At 42.4% G+C, this 16,954-nt stretch overlaps 1 protein-coding gene across 1 annotated transcript; it reads left to right on the top strand.

Moving 5' to 3' along the window:
• Positions 1-15,350: 15,350 nt before the first annotated feature.
• On the top strand, positions 15,351-16,753 carry LOC135182168 (heat shock transcription factor, Y-linked-like). Its single transcript, XM_064156019.1, has 2 exons — positions 15,351-15,803; positions 16,616-16,753. The coding sequence occupies exons 1-2, from the start codon at positions 15,351-15,353 to the stop codon at positions 16,751-16,753; spliced, it is 591 nt and encodes a 196-aa protein (XP_064012089.1).
• Positions 16,754-16,954: the final 201 nt, after the last annotated feature.

The raw sequence follows: 16,954 nt of genomic DNA, 5'->3' as shown, positions 1-16,954 counted from the left end.
TTTCTGGAGGTGAATTCGATTCCTGCCATGTATCAGTTCATCCCTTCAGCACCTACCATTCCTACACTTCTTGTAACAGAGTGTGTTGATAAATTGGAAGGCACATCCATGTAAGACATTTCTTGTCTTACACTTTTATGCAGGATTGTAATGCATGGGGAAATCTTTTTTTTTTCAGCCCAGGCTTGCTATGGCTGCACTGCAAGATGGGTAAAGGGATACCATGTGCCTCTACCACTTGCAGACAGTCACAGAGGTTGAATAGACCAAAATTGGTGGATTTCCACCCCAATTCACTGCATTAATATTGTTCAGTTCTTTAAAAAAGCAAACCAGAAAGAAACAGAAAGACATCTGTACATAGATATGGATAGATGCAGAATTACAGGTGCCAGCATGTATGGCACAGACCAGCACAGAACTTGGTGCAAAGTCTCACTAAACTAGGGATCCAGGAGTTTGAATAGCAGGTTTGTGGATGGTTGCAGTAGACATCATCTTCATCTGTCTTTGTGCCTGGGAAGTAGACTTGGATAATACTAGAGATGTGCAAATCCATCTACAACACAAGTGACAGACTCTGTCACTTCATTCGTAAGTGCTTTCCCCACTGATCAGTTAACTGTGGCTGGGCATGCACCTCGACTTACTGCTAAATTAAGCATATGCCTCCAGAGTTCCAAAATGTCTAGAACTTCTGGTCATGACAATATTATTTATACATTTATTTCTGTTCTAGAAAGCCTCTTATCCAACAACAAAGGTGGCTGCACACCTGCAGTCATTCAGTCAACACATTTTTCATTAGCAGTGCTCCAGGATGGCAAAGGCACAGCAGTGTCTCTGCAACAAAACTGTATCTCACACCGTATCCACCTCCAGTTACCCCAGAAAAATCAATAAGCAACACTCCTGGATCAGCAGCAGTCACCAGTCTCTTTGCCATCAGTACATAGGCTCTCACCACCTGTCCAAACCAAGGGATGCATGTGACAGAAGGTAGAGGCAGCCCTCACATTCTCCTCTGAGCAGCTGACAAAAATCCCTTTCTCCCCTCATGTGATGATAATGGCAGGGAGGGCACTGTCAGGGGTGTGCTGGCGTGTTCTGCCTCACTGGCCAGTGCAGGCTGCTCTTCCTTCATGCTTCACTGCCAATGAGCTCTGCGCAGAAGTTGCCTTCAGCAGCCCTTGCCAGGCCCTTTGATATTTTGGACATTGAGTGCAGCACTGTGCTTGGAAGGGATGGAAATAGCTCTCCTGGACTGTGACTTGCTTTTAACAGGGGAAAAAAAAAAGAGATATTTCTGTTTAGCTTCTCTTTAGCACTTTATTGTGAAAGGACATGGGGCAGCTGGGAAGGATTTTTCACTCCCTGTTCCTTCTTGTCCACTTCTGTGAAGCCAGAGAAATCTTCACCTGCTGAAGTAGGATGTGAAAGCACATAGAGGGTTTTGCAAGTGTCCATTAAAAACATAAGGTGCACCCAAGATTCTCTGTTTACTCACATCCAAGCTCTTCGTGCCAATGACATGAATGCAGCTACTGTCAGGCAGAAGCACCCTGGGATCAGAGGCAGGCTAACAAAGATGAGTTTTACTGATCAGGGTGAACAGGATGAGGAGAGCAGCCTTGACTTATTGCAACCTCCAACTATTTATGGGGCTTTGCCCTGTTCTGCAAAAGTCTCTCAGGTTTGCTTGTTCCTGTGAGATTTCTTTCATCTTGGGTAGCAATCTCACAACAGCATCCCTTGAATTATATGAGCTGTGTTAGAGCTTAGAGCTGGGAACATATCCTCTCGTCAGGAGCAGGATTGAAACACCAGATTGAAGAAACTAAATCAGAGGTGAAGTCAGTTATTCATAGAGGATCACCCAGGTACCCATCGGGGGGGATGTACTACTCGATCCTCGCACCACACAGAACACTAATATAAGCAGTAGAGCACATAGTAATAGAGCTTCAGATTCATTTGTAAATGTTGCTTTCTCACTATTTTTTCATTTGGCTGCTTCTGCAGGTTTTGTTTTACATGATTTCACCAAAGGACACACACTTTTTTCTCCTCTTTTTTCCCTTGGGGGATCTAAGGCACAGAGTAATGATAGGAGTTTCCTGGGGTGCTCTCACAATGGGCTGGAATCTATATTTTCCCAGTCCTGAAACCCCTAAACTGGAGAATCTCCAGCTGCTTGTGGCAGGGTGGAGGGGTTAAGTAAAATCATTTTCTAAAAAGCATGATGGCTGTTATCTCCAGTGCTTTAGTAATACTCTTTATCCTGGTCTCTGGCAGAGAACCCTTCCTTGCTTATCAGTGTGCTTGTTTAAAAGCATTGCCCCTAAACTTCTATCAATGCTGAAGTGTACTGCCCTTTGCCACCTGAAGCAAGACTGTGCTGTGGAAAACTGTGCTGTGCAGATTCATATCATAGAATCATAGAATCAACCAGGTTGGAAGAGACCTCCAAGATCATCCAGGCCAACCTAGCACCCAGCCCTATCCAATCAACTAAACCATGGCACTGAATGAGTCATCCAGGCCTTGTTTGAACACCTCCAGGGACGATGACTCCACCACCTCCCTGGGTAGCTCATTCCAATGCCATTCACTCTCTGTGGCAAGAACTTTCTCCTAACATCCAGCCTATATCTCCCCTAAGACTGTATAATCAGAGATGAGAAAACTTAGGAAGTGGCTCTTAAGAGGTACCCCCTGTGTTGAAAGCAACGTCTTTTTGTGTTTGAGAAACAGTTTTTTCTACTAAGAAATGAGAAAGTTCTGTCTACAAAGCTTCTACAACTTAAAAATTACATCATGCTTTCTCAGAAATCCCCACACTTTTGCTAAGGAGAAGACAAAATATCAGACACCTGCCCAGAACAAACCAGGGAAGAAGGAGTAAAAGCTATCTCCACCACAACAACATGAAGTGCTTTAGAAAGAGGCAGAATTTTACTTCAGACTAAGCATGCATAAAATGCTGATGTTGTCTCAGATCCTAAGAGCAGCTCCTAACCTATAATTAGAATGACTAATTTTGCTTTCACATATACTCACATATACACCCTTTGCCCGACTAAGGATGGGTTTATCAGCCAATGTTTCTCAGACCAGATCTCAGCTGGACCAGAGCCAATACAGCTATTGCCCCATACTGAGACTTGTCCAGAGCTCAGAGCAATGCTGGCAGGCACCAGAAAGCAGCATGGGTTTTTTTAGCTGGAGAGGTGGGGTGCTGTGTGGTGCCTTTGGAGCAGAGGTGGGAATGCAGCAATTCAAATGTAGCCCAGAGGTCCCATTTAGAGAGTCAAAGGGACCTTGACTTCACAGAACTATATTCTTAACCCCACAAAACCATCAAATCCTATACATGGTGCTCAGCTGTGGTACCAGTGAAGCTGTTGTGAACAACATTTGCTTTTTCATATGGTGAGGAGTGCATGGGATTGAGTATAAGAAACATTTACAAGGGGGAATCATGCTGCAGGGAATGTGCTAGAACTGGTCACTGGGGAATAGATAAATGGGCAGCAGATCAGGAATGAGGTTCCTGAAACAGCTTCACCTGGGACTGAAGAATGGGAAACTGGTGGAGCACAGCCTGGCATTATGCCATATTGGCAAAGCTCATTGGAGTACTGAGGAATGGAGAAGCAGAGAATGATTTTGGCTAGGCTTCAGCATCCGCTAGAAGTGGTGTGCATGCGTGAGGGCTGGATAACCAAGGCTTTGGCAGGTGGAAGGATAAAAAGTGCCTTTTCTGTTATGCTGCAAAACCTAAAATTTCATGAGGGAAAAATATGCATGAGTCCAATTAAAACAGCATTTTCTGGGGGAAGGGAAAAAAGAGGAAAAAATCATTTGGGGGCTAACTCAAAATGCTGCATTTGAGCTGCAACAAATTACTCTGAACATTTGACTTATTTCTTTTAGACTTACTGAAGATTCCTTTTTAATGAAAACTGCCATTTAAAAACAAAAAAGTTTCCCTTAAAAATGAAACATTGCAACATTTCTTCACAGAGAGAGTGATTTCCCATTGCAATGGGCTGCCCAGGGAGGTGGTGGAGTCACCATCCCTGGAGATGTTCAAGAAAAGACTGGATGAGACACTCAGTGCCATGGTCTAGTTGACTGGCTAGGGCTGGGTGCTAGGTTGGCCTGGATGCTCTTGGAGGTCTCTTCCAACCTGGTTGATTCTATGATTCCAACTATTTCTTGCCTTTTGCAGGTGCTGAAATGCAGTGTGTCATACAGCTTTGCCCTCTTCTTTTTATTCAGCTTAAATAATTTTCTCAGTGTAACCTGAGCCATTTTAGTTCCCTGGAAGTTCAACTTTTTGTGATGAATTTACAATTCACTGAAAGAATATCTGTTCAGTTTTGCTTTAGACTGAAGTAAATGAGCAGAGCTGTTTTGGGGAAGGAAACACTCAGTTTAGTTCCCGCTGTTAGAATTGCTGATGGTAAGCATTAATAACACATCACTTTCATAAGATATGGGCTCATCTGAAAGTTCATAGAAGACAAGACCCAAAAACAGAGCTGAGGAATGATAAAAGGGGAAAAGGGGGGGGAGGGAGGGGGGAAGGCTTCTTATATTTATGGGATTTTTTTTCCTTAAATAGCATTTAGATGTAAAGCTGATTCTCTGGTTTTGTCCATGCTGGTATTTTTTTCTCAGGCTATCTGAAATTTCAGGAGTTTAGGGGCAAAGAAAAATCTTGCATTGCACCATATAAGCCAAAGAAATGTAATACAATCTGATTTTACTTCTTTCTCTCCTGCCTGAATGTGTTCATTTTTTTGCTTACAAAAGGAAAGACACAAAAGAATCGTAAGAAAAGGAATCAGATGGCACCACCTGATACTGTTTCACGGTTAAAAAGTGAAAACAAGCCCAGCCTTTTCTGCCTGTACTAGAGTCTCAAAAAAAAAAAAAAAAAAAAAAAAAAAAAAAAAAAAAAAAAGGATTATTCTTATTTTTAAAGGGAATTCTCTTAAGGGGAAAGTGCTCCAATTTTGATCAAAAGTATCATTTATTATAAGTTAGCAGAATGGTTGTGTCCTACTGCCACGAGCCCTACCAACACAAGGAAGGCTGCAGAGGCAGCATGCCTTTTGTCTGGGTCTTTAGCAGCACCAGCTTCCAGATTCACTTTCTGGGTCTCCTGTTGTAGCTACAGTTTTTGCAGATGGACTCTAAGAAGGGACCTCTTGCTGGGATCTCATTGCTTAGTTATCCCCTCTTTGAGTGATATATGACCTTCAAATCTTGAAGTCTGACTCATGCAGGCAGCATAGTGGATAGAGCACACAATTGTCCACAGGCAGTGAGCACCCGGAGGCTGGCATTGCTTCTTCTGCCAGGGGGTCCATGTTCATCCCACCTCAAGCTCCACACTGAAAACCCAGACACAGCCTGAGGGAAACAGAGCAAGACAGCACAGGATGTACCAAGACCTATATTGCTCTCAGAAGTCTCAGTAATGAGGCAAACAAATGGTGTTTTGTGGCTTGCAATCATTACATAAATATAAACAATTTCACCCCCTCCTGTGTCCAGGTTTCTGGATATTCAGCACTGTGAACAAGCAGAAACAGATTAATCCCAGCCCTCCTAGGGCTATAGCTCCTCTCAGTAGAATGGTTTCAAAGGACCAAACCCCTCACAAGCACTTTAGGTAATGCAGCTTTCCTTTTTCTCCCTTTCTATTCTTCCCCTTTGCCTTCCAGAATTCAGTGACTTTTTACTTTGTTCAGGTCAGGGTGAAGGCCAAGAGAAACTGTGGTCAGAAAGTCATCTAGTCTGAATGCTTTGTGCCTTTCTCACATGCTGGCAAAATAACATCTTAGCACAAGTGGAAGGAGACACATTTGGGAATGATTGTTATTTTTAAGTTCTGTCTGGGCAAACAGCCACCTGCATCATTTACTGTCTGCCAAACTGGAAAAAACGACATCAGCTCCCTGTAACCAAACTAACACCAGCCTTGTAATCTGGTTCAGCTAACCTGACCTGTCATTGAAGGCTCTCCTGCGTTTTCTCCTGTGGCTAAGTCTCACCTTCCTGGCTTTTATCCTCAAATCTTGAAGACAAATTGAAACAAGGGAAAACTTGCTGCAGGAGGTTTCCAGCCACAGCTGACAGGACCTAGGCCCCGCACTCATGTGACTAGGATAGCTCCACTTTGCTTTGCAAAGCCAGATGCAGAGCACAGGATGCCAAGGCACACCACTACCTACCACCACATCATCCATGGTGCCAAGTACCAGATTGTAACACTCCTCCTGGCTGCCGTTGAGAGAAAGCTGCTGTACACTGTTGCTTTACTTCTGCTTCTCAGTTTGCAATTTTCATCATTGCAAAAATGGGGTTCAGGAAACCCAGGATCTGACTTGCCCTATAACCCTTGCACTGTCTCAGCTGAAAGGGAGCCCATCCCTCACCTTCATGTATCAAAAAAAAAGGCACAATATCCTAATGGATCCAGCAAAACTGAAGTCTAGGCTTTGCTCATCACCCCTGATGTGCTTTACAAACCTGGGTGAGTTACAGAGCTTATCTGAGAAACAGGAAGCATTTGAACAGTTACTTCTAGCTACTTCCATAAGCTTTGAGATGAAAAATTGTCGAAGAAAACATCTCAATGAATGGAGCTTTATGCAGCTTGTGGTTATCTGAATAATCCTTAATACCAGCTCCCTCTTCCTGCCTGATTTCTGCTGTGGTTAAGAAGCCTAAAGTAGTAAGATTAAGAAGCCTAAAGTAGCAAGGAATATGCCCTAAAGCAGTCAGCTAAGGATCCTAACTTAATAGGAACATCTGCAAAGGACTGAGAGCTGGAAAATTAGCTTTGCAATATTGGCTGCTGTGTCTCGAAGCACAAAGGAATTACTCCTAGACACGAGGCAGCAAAAGGAAGCAAAACCAGCCTGTCCTACTGCCCCAACTTGTAGGGCAGAGCCCTAGCAGAGCTTCAGTCAGGAAAACCAGCAATATCCTTAAGTCTTTATAACACATACTCTGAAACAGGCCTCACTTTTCCCTTCCTACTAGCCCTGTGAAAAGTATCAAAGCTACCCAGAACCACTTGCCTCCATTACAAGCACAGCCTGCCCAGAAGCAAGGACCTGACCCTACAATCCTCCTCTAGCAGGAGCTGCAATAAGACCAGTGCCTTGTCTTCCCTTGCCTTGCTTTGCCTTGCCTCAAGGCACAACGGCAGATAAGCAAGATACACTTTCAGGCCAACCCATCTTGCCAACACTGCCCTCCTGCCTTTTCCCTTTTGTCTTCTGCATGAGAGCCTGAAAATTCGTTGAAAACAGTTAGGGGCATCCCACCAGCCCTTAGACCTTCCTTCCCCCTTTGCTTTTCTCCCACAAAACCAGAAGTAAACCAGGGTAAAGCAAAAGACACAGAAGTGCACCTCCTTGAACTTTGCAGGTTCAAAATACCTTCAGGGGCAGGAGTTAGCTGCAGTGAAGTGAGAACTTCTGAAAATGCAGATCAAAGGAAATTTCTGACCTGAAGTTCAGAAGGGCAAGAGTTACACCAGCAATTCAAAAAACATTTCTTTGCCCAGATGGTGCCTTGAACATAAACTGTCAAAGTCATTACTCTGACTTTATTATCAGGGTTATGTTTTCTTTATTCCTTTTAATATTCCATATGCTGGTCATATAATGCATTTCTTTGTGTTCCTCTTCCCTTTTATTCTCTTTGTTTGTTCCATTCATGACTTATCACCTTCTAGTGGCAATTTAATTACTGTATCTATATTATTTTATTATTATTATCTTTTTTTTTCCCTTTTTTTCTTTACTTTTTTTTTTTTTTTTTTTTTTTTAGACTATAATAAAATGATTTCACTACCAAACACTGTGAATAATTCAATTTCCATCAGTGAGGAAGGAAGTTGGATGAATTCAGTGAAAGGGAGGAGAATACCTGGCTATAACATTTTTAATAAAAATATAATAGCACTTCATACTTTTTAGTATTTTCTATTTGGAGAAGCTTGTGGCTTCATAATCATCAATATTGCTTAACTTTTCCATTGCACTTTTCATCTATAGCGTTTGCAGCACTTTCTGAAGGTGAATCAGTATCAGCCTCTCTTTTTTGCTCCTGGGAAAAAAAATGTGAAAGCTAATTCAATCCAGCCAGCCAGGATTACAGCTGAATGAGATCCTAGACATCCTGGAGCTTCAAACTGAAGCACTTTCTGTTGAATCATGTCTTCCATCAATATGAACTGCTACTTGTCTCTTTCCTTGAGTGATAATTAGCCCCATCTCTTCCCAGAACTCCTTCACTTGTCCACAGATTCCAGGGTCCATCACTACTTAGATTTGCATCAGCTTTTGTGCATTCTGCCTGGGATGGTTTGGGAGTTACCCCTCCCAGTCCCCCCCTTATGAAATCACCCAAACTAGACTCAGCCAGCTGGAAGTTAAGGAATGAAGCTTTATATTCACAGCTTAGGACAATATACAACCAGAAATTTGTAATATATCACAAATATATACAGCTATATACATAAATATGTAAGTTAAAAGTAACACAGAACCACAATACCCTCTCAGAAATCAGTTTCCAGGAGGGGTTCCCAACCACCCTTTCACCTTCTATCCACCCCTCTACCTTTTCCCAGAGTCTGTCTTATGGTCAAGGTGAACTGCAAGGATTGGCAAGGGGGGTTAGAAGCAGAAAAGATTAGTTGAGTCATACAGCAAAAGCCCAGGGAGAAAACACAGACACCAACTCAGACAGATAGAGAATCTCACCCTATCTTATCTATGTTAGTGTTTTTACTTTCATACATCTCAGCAAGCCTATGAGTGAAGTAGATGTCACCATTGTTTTCTTTTCTCAGCCTATAATCTATTTTTTCTTATTAAAATATTCCAATTAGCCTCAAACTAGCACACTGACACATCCATTTCTGACATAGATTTTATAATTCTCTGAGCAGGACCTATACACTTGCCAGGGTGGGATAGCTTCAAAAGGACCTGCTGCAACAGGAGACATAAACAACTCAGCTCCAGCAACCCCTTGAAGACTTCCCAAAATATCTCAGTTTGTTCCTTGATCACCTGGGACAGATTCCTGGGTTTAGATCTTGTCTAAAAAGTCAGTTTTTCTAGGAGCATAAACACACAGATTTAATTTACTGAATCACCAGTGACTTGAAGAAGGCAAAGAGAGGTCAATAGTTATTTCTAGCACTAAGTTACCAGGTTGCAGATTTGACCTGAAAATACTGAAGTGGTTCTGCAGTTCATGTGGAGCTGAGATGCAGAACACAGATATCCACGTGGATACTGTGGATGCTGAAATTTTACATGGGTGTAAAAGATTGCCTATATAAATCCACCTTGGACTCAGAAGCTCCCTGAACTACTGTGCTAGTTTGAGCCTAGCTAGAATATTTTGGTGAGAAGAATTAGATTATAAACTGTGAAAAAGGAAACAATGGTGATGGCTACTTCACTCAAAGGCTTGCTGAGATGTATAAGAACAAGAATATAAATATAAATATAAATAACAGAGTCTCTCTCTGTGCTTTTTGAGCTGCACTTCTCTCTCTAACTAACCTGCCTGACTAATCCATCTGCTTCCTAACCCACCTGGCTGACCCTCCAAACTACCTCGAGCATAAGGCAAAGTCTGGGGTGAGGAGAAGGTGGAAGGGTATTTGGGAGCCCCTCCTGGGGACTCTGGTTTCTGGGAGGGCTGCTGTATTTCTGTATTACTTTTTAACTTGTATATTTCTGCATTACTTTTTAACTTGTATATTTCTGCATATGTTGTAAATAGCTGCTTGCATTTTGTGCTAAGCTGTAAATATAGCTTCATTCTACAAATTTCCAGCTTGGCTGAGTCTAGTCTGGGTGATTTTCCAAAGTGTGGGGGGCAGGTAACACCCAAACCATCACAACTACAAAGTGGTGCAGTGTTTGAAGGAAGATAGTTATATGGCCTCCGTCTTGTTCCCTAAGCATCAGCTACTGACCAGCACCAGAGATGGGATGCTGGGCTTACATTACACTTCTTGGCAACTATCAGACCAAGCAACACGAAAAGAAAAGGATTTTTTGATGTGTCAGAAGTACCATATCTTGCACCACACCTGTGTGACTTGGAACATATATATCAGAACACATCATTTGATAGGAGAAACTCTCTATGCAAGGCAAGTTGTACTTTTTGAAGGATGATCCCTTTCACTGTATAATGACTTAACCATGGCTACAAGAATCCTCTAGACAGGGCCTACAGAACTATACTCTGAAGAGGAATTAATTTATTTTGCTACACATTCTTTTCATTTATTTTGCTCCCTATTAAAATGCAAAAATACTCTCTAAGAATTAATGTTTCCAAATAATGGATATGATACTTCAAATCATTTTTCCCCATTCCTAACTTATTCCTAAAATAATTTAGTTCTTACATTTGATTTTTTAAAAATCCATAAAGAGACTCCAAACACAGCACAGAGAATGCCAGAAAAATGTTATTTTTATCAGCATTTAGAGAAAGAGCTTTGCTTATTTTCCTTCTTTTAATCCTAGACAGTCTTCTCTTCTGTAGATCAAAGTGTTTGTGGCTTTTTGGGGTTTGTTTGTTTGTGCTTTTGTTTCTTAGGGTCAGAAATTATTTACAACACGATGGAGGAATCACCTTTTCTTTCCCTTTTACTTTTTTAATGAGGCCACTGAAATAAATTTTACCTCCAAAATAATCACAGAAAATCAAAACATCCCCACAAAAAAAAAAGGGGGGGGGGGGAGGGGGATTGTGTTTAGAAAGAACAAGTTGAGGAGAGGAAACACATTCATGGTACTAGTATGTATGTAGCAGATTATTTATTTTTTTTTATTACCAGGGAATTATTGTATCTGCAAGCCAAAACAACAGCACTCCCTGATGCCAGCTCCAGCTGTTCCTCACTTGTAAAATTTATGAGCTGTTTTCAAGAGCTTGAATAGGTCTTGTGATGGAACTTCAGTGTAGCCACAAAGATATGTTTAATTGCTGTGGTGTTGTCAGATTTCCCTGTGATACAAAGCATGCTGTTAGCTGGCTGGTTAGAAAGCACACTCCTTTAGATGCCAGCCTGCCAGGTCACTAAGTTAAAGCGAAAAGTCCAGCCAGACTTCAAGTCTCATCCAAATCCTTGCTGGGAACACTAGCAAACAGGCTGACAAAGTCAGACCAAAAGAGTTTAAAACAAACAAGCACATTAATGGTAGATTCACTACCTTCCCAACAAGTTCTCTGTGGAGCTCTAAGTAGCATCTCACACTGTAGGCAACTGCCACTATGGTGGTCACAGCCTGCAAGGGGTTCTGGCTGAGCCTGAGGTAAATAAATCCCAAAACATCTGGCCTCACTATCCTTAGGTTGTGTTGAAAAAGTGACACCCTGAGCATGCCTTACCATTAGAAGTCATCCAGCAGGTATCATGAAGGCAAGAATTTTATCTCACCTAATCAACATTCAGATTTCCTAATGCATGCCTGTTTCTCCCCTAAGGAAAGACTCTACTATTTCTAAAATCCTAGACCACCACTTTTTCATGGACTAACCATGCACCAACATCATCAATCCTGGATAGGTTATCCAAGGCAACTGAAGTTAAGGGTAGATATTGTGGTGTTCAGCTAGCTGGAGGCTATTAGCTCAAGTACTTCCACCCTACATATATGCTACAAGTCACCATAAATAGAATAAGAAACACAAACAGATGACATGGATTATGGAGCCACTAACAAGATGTGTTATTCTGAGTATGAGTGTTTATATATACTTTGATGACACAGAGATCTCAAACCTTTATGCATCTCAAGATCTGAAAGACAAAAGCCTTAAAATATCTCCTAAGGACACGTAATAAAGGATGTTAAAACTTAGAGAGGAATTTGCAAAAGCAATAGGATTGCTAATTGCTATTTTTAAGTACAGTTGTCTGTACCTTTGTGGCTTGGCATTTGTAGCTTTGGTAAATTAGAGCCAGAAAAGAAATTTGCCTTCCTGGACACAGGTAAAAGCAGGTGTAATAGTGAGGGTTAGGGGTTAGTTCATGGCCTTCAACATATTGAAGATAAAAATCTCTAAGGTTTATACTTCCATCCCCAGTTTGGCCCATGCAGAAGATATCAGAAGACATCACCTGTGAGGCACAAACTGATCCAGCTGTCCTGGGGTGAAGAAAATGCTTTTAGTTACCAAGCCAAAGGACTGACATGGAAAGCAGGAAAATCATGGCTTTATCCTCACTTCCCTTTGGAAGTGATTTGCATATGTAGGAGTGCAAGGAACTCTCTTGTCTGTCAAACTGGAGTGTCTAATCCAAATCACTGTGATATTCCATTTGAGTTCAGCAGACTTTGGAGTCAGCCCCAGGCTCAGACTTAGTGTGTCTTTTTAGCTCAGTATTTGATTATTATTAAGATGTGAGATGCTCCTGTGAAGCAGAAGCCTTAGCATTGCTGTTGAAATGATATTTGAATCACCAAAAGGGAGAAAAACTGCATCTGTTTGGGTGCATTTTGCTTTCTACCCAGGAAATTCAGTACCACTCCAAGAATGGAGGTAAGAAATGGAAGTGATTTGCTTAGGAGACTGGAGATATTTTAGCATGAGCTCGTGTATCCCACAGGTCCCATTGCATGCAGCATATAGAAGCTTGCAGCATTCTAGGACCCTCATTAAGGATAAGCTCTGATACAGTGTATATCCTTCAGAGACTTTGCACTTGTTCTGAACTGCAGTAATGGTTGAGTGTCCTCTGCATTGCCTTGTTGCTTAGACAACACAAGGCATAAGAGTGTCAGTGTTATCAGATGGTAGCAGCTGGTTTTACATCCCTTTCTTGGCATGCTCTCTCTCTCTCTCTCTCTCTCTCTCTCTATATATATATATATATATATATAGCTTGGGGTTTTTTCATTCTTCATCCTCTTCCAACATGGAATCTTGTGAAGGGACTAACAAGTCAAATGTCATGTCAGACATCAGAATGTTTCCTTGTGTTTTGTGGTACATGGTGTTCCCTCTACCCTTCTTGATAACTGGAGCTTTCCTAGATCTCCTTGCTGTTTGGAATTGTTCCTCACTGTCACTCAGCAGGTCACCTCTGTATCTTCCCGGTGCTGCTGGTAAGATGTAAAGTCCAGGCTAAATGGTAGCACATCTAGTAAAAATGTAGTGTTTTTTCTCTTTCCAAGATTTTAGTTTTTCAATATATTTTATTGGTTTTGCCAATTAACATTGGAATGGGCTGCCCAGGGAAGTGGTGGAGTCACCGTCCCTGGAGGTGTTCAAGGAAAACCTGGATGGGGCACTTAGTGCCATGGTCTCGTTGATTGGACAGGGCTGGGTGCTAGGTTGGACTGGATGAGCTTGGAGGTCTCTTCCAATCTAGTTGATTCTATGATTCTATGGTTTGACTTGATAGAACAGAATAAAGAAATATAGCATCCTAGAAAATTCAGTCTGGACTGCTCATTATAATTTTGACCACTGCATTAGGAGGATCTCTCCATAGCTGTTTGATCCTTTACTACCAGTTTCTCCAAGGGGTTGTTGGCTGTTCTGCTGTCTGTAGCAAGTGGTGGCATTTGAACTCAGTACAACATGGATCCTTCCTGAACTAGATAACTGCTGCATTGTGGTGAACATAAGCCCTTATTTATATAAACTGGTAGAAAAAACATAGAACATATGTCCAACCTTCAACCCAACACTACTGTGACCACTAAGCTATGTCCTGAAAATCATGAAGTTCAATCCATTAGTGTCATCAGAAATAACTGGGAGAGAATACGAAGCACTTTCTTAAGCCTAACGAAGTCGCATTAGTGAGATGCCAAAATGGAACACTTATGTGGCAATGATTTTAACTCCTGCGTGTCCACAAGTTTTGTATATTCTCAGCCAAAGAGGCAGAACTCTCATTAGACAATCACAGAATACTAAGGGTTGGAAGGGACCTTGAAAGATCAAGTCCAACACCCTTGCCAGAGCAGGATGGCCTAGAATAGGTTACAAAGGTAGGTTTGAATGTCTCTGGAGAAGGAGATTCTACAACTTCTCAGGGCAGCCTGTTTCAGTGCTCTGTCACCCTCCCAGTGAAAACGTTTTTCTTCATGTTTATGTGGAACCTCCTATATTCCACCTTGCACCCATTGCTCCTTATCCTATCATTGGACATCACTGAGAAGAATCTGGATCCATCTTCCCAACACACATCCTTTGCATACTTGTGAACATTACTGAGATCACCCCTCAGTCTCTTCTCTAAGCTAAAGACACCAAACTCCCTCACCCTTTCCTCAAAATGACTCCCTTTGTGGTTCAGTGATGGACTCTTTCAAGCAGTTTCCTATCCCTGAACTGAGGGGCCCAGAAGTGGACATAACATTCCAGATATGGCCTCACTAGGGCAGAGCAGAGGGGGAGGAGAACTTCATTGGACCTACTAACCACAGCCCTTCTAATACACCCAAGTCATGCTAGAATTAAGTCTGTCTAGGGCTACCAAGACCAAGAAGGAAAGCTGTATCAGTGAAAAAAGGAAGACTTAGGAAAATTTGGGCCTGCTCTTGTAATGAAGCAGAAGACCTGGTTACCCAGAACATGGAGGAGGCTGAAGTACTCAAGCAGCACTTTGCACCTATGACACTGCACAAATGAACTACCTAAAATATCTTGGACTTTATTTCCTTACGGACACCCTCTCAGGGAAATGACAATAAAAAGTATAGGGATGCTTCTGCAAGTGTCAAATATCCAGCTAGACCTGTTCTTGACCAGGTATTGGGATGCCCAGTGCTGCAGCCACCCCTGCAGACCCAAAGCCTGGATGCCCCCAAACATCATGGTCCACATTTCCTACAGCTGTTCAATACAGCTTTATTGACTTGTGGGCATTGAAGTCCCACTACTGGTGACTCTGGGACTGAAAAGCAACAAGTGCTCTTCAGTAATGTCTTCTCTGGTGGCTTTCTTCTGCCAAGACATCATTTTCAAACATCATCATGATGTTATGCTGTGATGCCACCACTAGCAGCATTGCTGACATGCCAGAGTATCCCACTGGTACCAGTTGGCCTCTGCTTGATAACTGGCAGGACAAGGTGTGCCTATCCATGGCAACAAGGCCCTGCTCCCAGACCAACAAGGTACTGCTCCCAGGGCAACAAAGCCCAGCTCCTCAGAGAAACAGTGTCCAGCTCTGCAGGGCAGCAGCTGGTGAGGGAAACTTTGGCCCAGTTGTCTCCTGCAGAAACTCCATCTTTCTGCTCTGAATGAGCTTGCAGTTAGCAAACATGATTTCTGCTGCCTCTTCAGGACAGGGAGAAACAGCACCCCATGGCACTGCCATACAAATGATAGAGGAGGAGTGGGTTGTCCAATCTGAAAATGACAGATGTGGGACCAGAGAACTCCCTTCTGTTTCAAATAACAGACAAGACAGAGCAAATGAATCATTCTTATCATTCAGCTTTCCTCAGAAACTATGGGAAATGCTGGAAAGTGATCAGTTGCAGTCTGTTTGGTGGAGTAATGGTGGAAAATGTGTGGCAATCAACAAAGAATTCTTCAAAGAAGAGGTCCTAGAGAGGGAAGAACCTCCACAGATTTTTGCCAAGAAGAGCATGAAGCATTTCCTCCAGCAGATGAAGCTCTATGGACTCAGTGAAATACAGCAGGATTCCCAAAGATCTGCTTCCTTGGCTGAATTCTTGGCTGAAGAAGAAGCATTCTCTGCTCACAGCCAGGTACAGTGCAGTTGCTCTGCACACCCTCTAAGAGGATAGTCTTGGAGGACAAGTGGACCTTCACATGAAATCAGACCTTGCAATAGAGGAGGGATGGGGAAGTAGTGAAGAGTCTGGGTTTAGTTTCCTTCTCAGGTCATTTCCAGGAAGATCTGAGTTGTCTTTCTGATAGTAGAAATACAGATGGAATACAGGTCAGTTTTATCTCCTTAGTTTGAACCTGTTAAGCAGAGAGACACACTCAGCGTAACCTATTATTTTTTAGAATCTTTGCTATGTGTCTTGCTGTATTAAACCTGAAGCCTGTGACACCTCCTGAATGCCAAGAAGATGCATAGAGCATTAAGCAGATGCTCATATCCTCACTGAAGTCACACTTGAGAGAGTGATTGGCATTGGAATGGGCTGCCCAGGGTGGTGGTGGAGTTGCCATCCCTGGAGGCGTTCAAAAAAAGCCTGGATGAGGCACTTAGTGCCATGGTCTAGTTGACTGGATAGGGCTGGGTGCTAGGTTGGCCTGGATGATCTTGGAGGTCTCTTCTAACCTGGCTGATTCTATGATTCTATGAAAACTCATAGTATTTGGCTTTTGAAAGCGTTCTTATACTTTAGGAATCTACACAGCTCTGCTCCCAGACAACAAAAAAAATAGATGTGTTGATGACTGAGTAGAAGCATCACATAGCAATTCACCCTAAGCTTTAGGTTTCAACTGCCTCTCAGAGTCCTTTTCAGTATCCATGTTCATCTCTTCAAATTCAGTTCTCATAGCTTTGGGATTTTCAGTCTTGAAATATTCTTTCTTGTTTTAGGTACTCTATTACTACAGTCCTAGCTTTAACCAAGAGCATCCACACCTCCTGGAAAGGTGCAAGAGAAAAGCTGGTGTCAAAAGAAGAGCTCTAAATGCTGTGGGATTGAATGAAAACTTCACTCTACAACCCTCATGAGCCACAAGATCCACAGGGCTGCAGGGTTCATGCAGGAAAATCTACCTGTGATAACCATACTTACCAAATGCCTGGCTAAGACATCTCCTGGTCTTGGCAGCACCTGACCATCTACACTAGTAAATGCTCCCAAGCTTCCAGAGCCTGTTAAAGCAGCAGGAGACAAGTTCACTCTTAAGGGCATCTTCTTTCTACCACTAC

The sequence above is a fragment of the Pogoniulus pusillus genome, chromosome 16 (assembly GCF_015220805.1).
Source record: "Pogoniulus pusillus isolate bPogPus1 chromosome 16, bPogPus1.pri, whole genome shotgun sequence".
NCBI classification, from domain to species: domain Eukaryota; kingdom Metazoa; phylum Chordata; class Aves; order Piciformes; family Lybiidae; genus Pogoniulus; species Pogoniulus pusillus.
The sequence above is the reverse complement of the archived record's forward strand: the minus strand, read 5'-3'. Positions and strand labels throughout refer to the sequence as shown.

Bases quoted from the DNA above. Each gene is read 5' to 3' on its own strand.
- LOC135182168 (XM_064156019.1), top strand. From the start codon at position 15,351: ATGATTTCTGCTGCCTCTTCAGGACAGGGAGAAACAGCACCCCATGGC. The intron at 15,804-16,615 runs GTACAGTGCAGT...TTCTTGTTTTAG, and splicing joins CATTCTCTGCTCACAGCCAG to GTACTCTATTACTACAGTCC.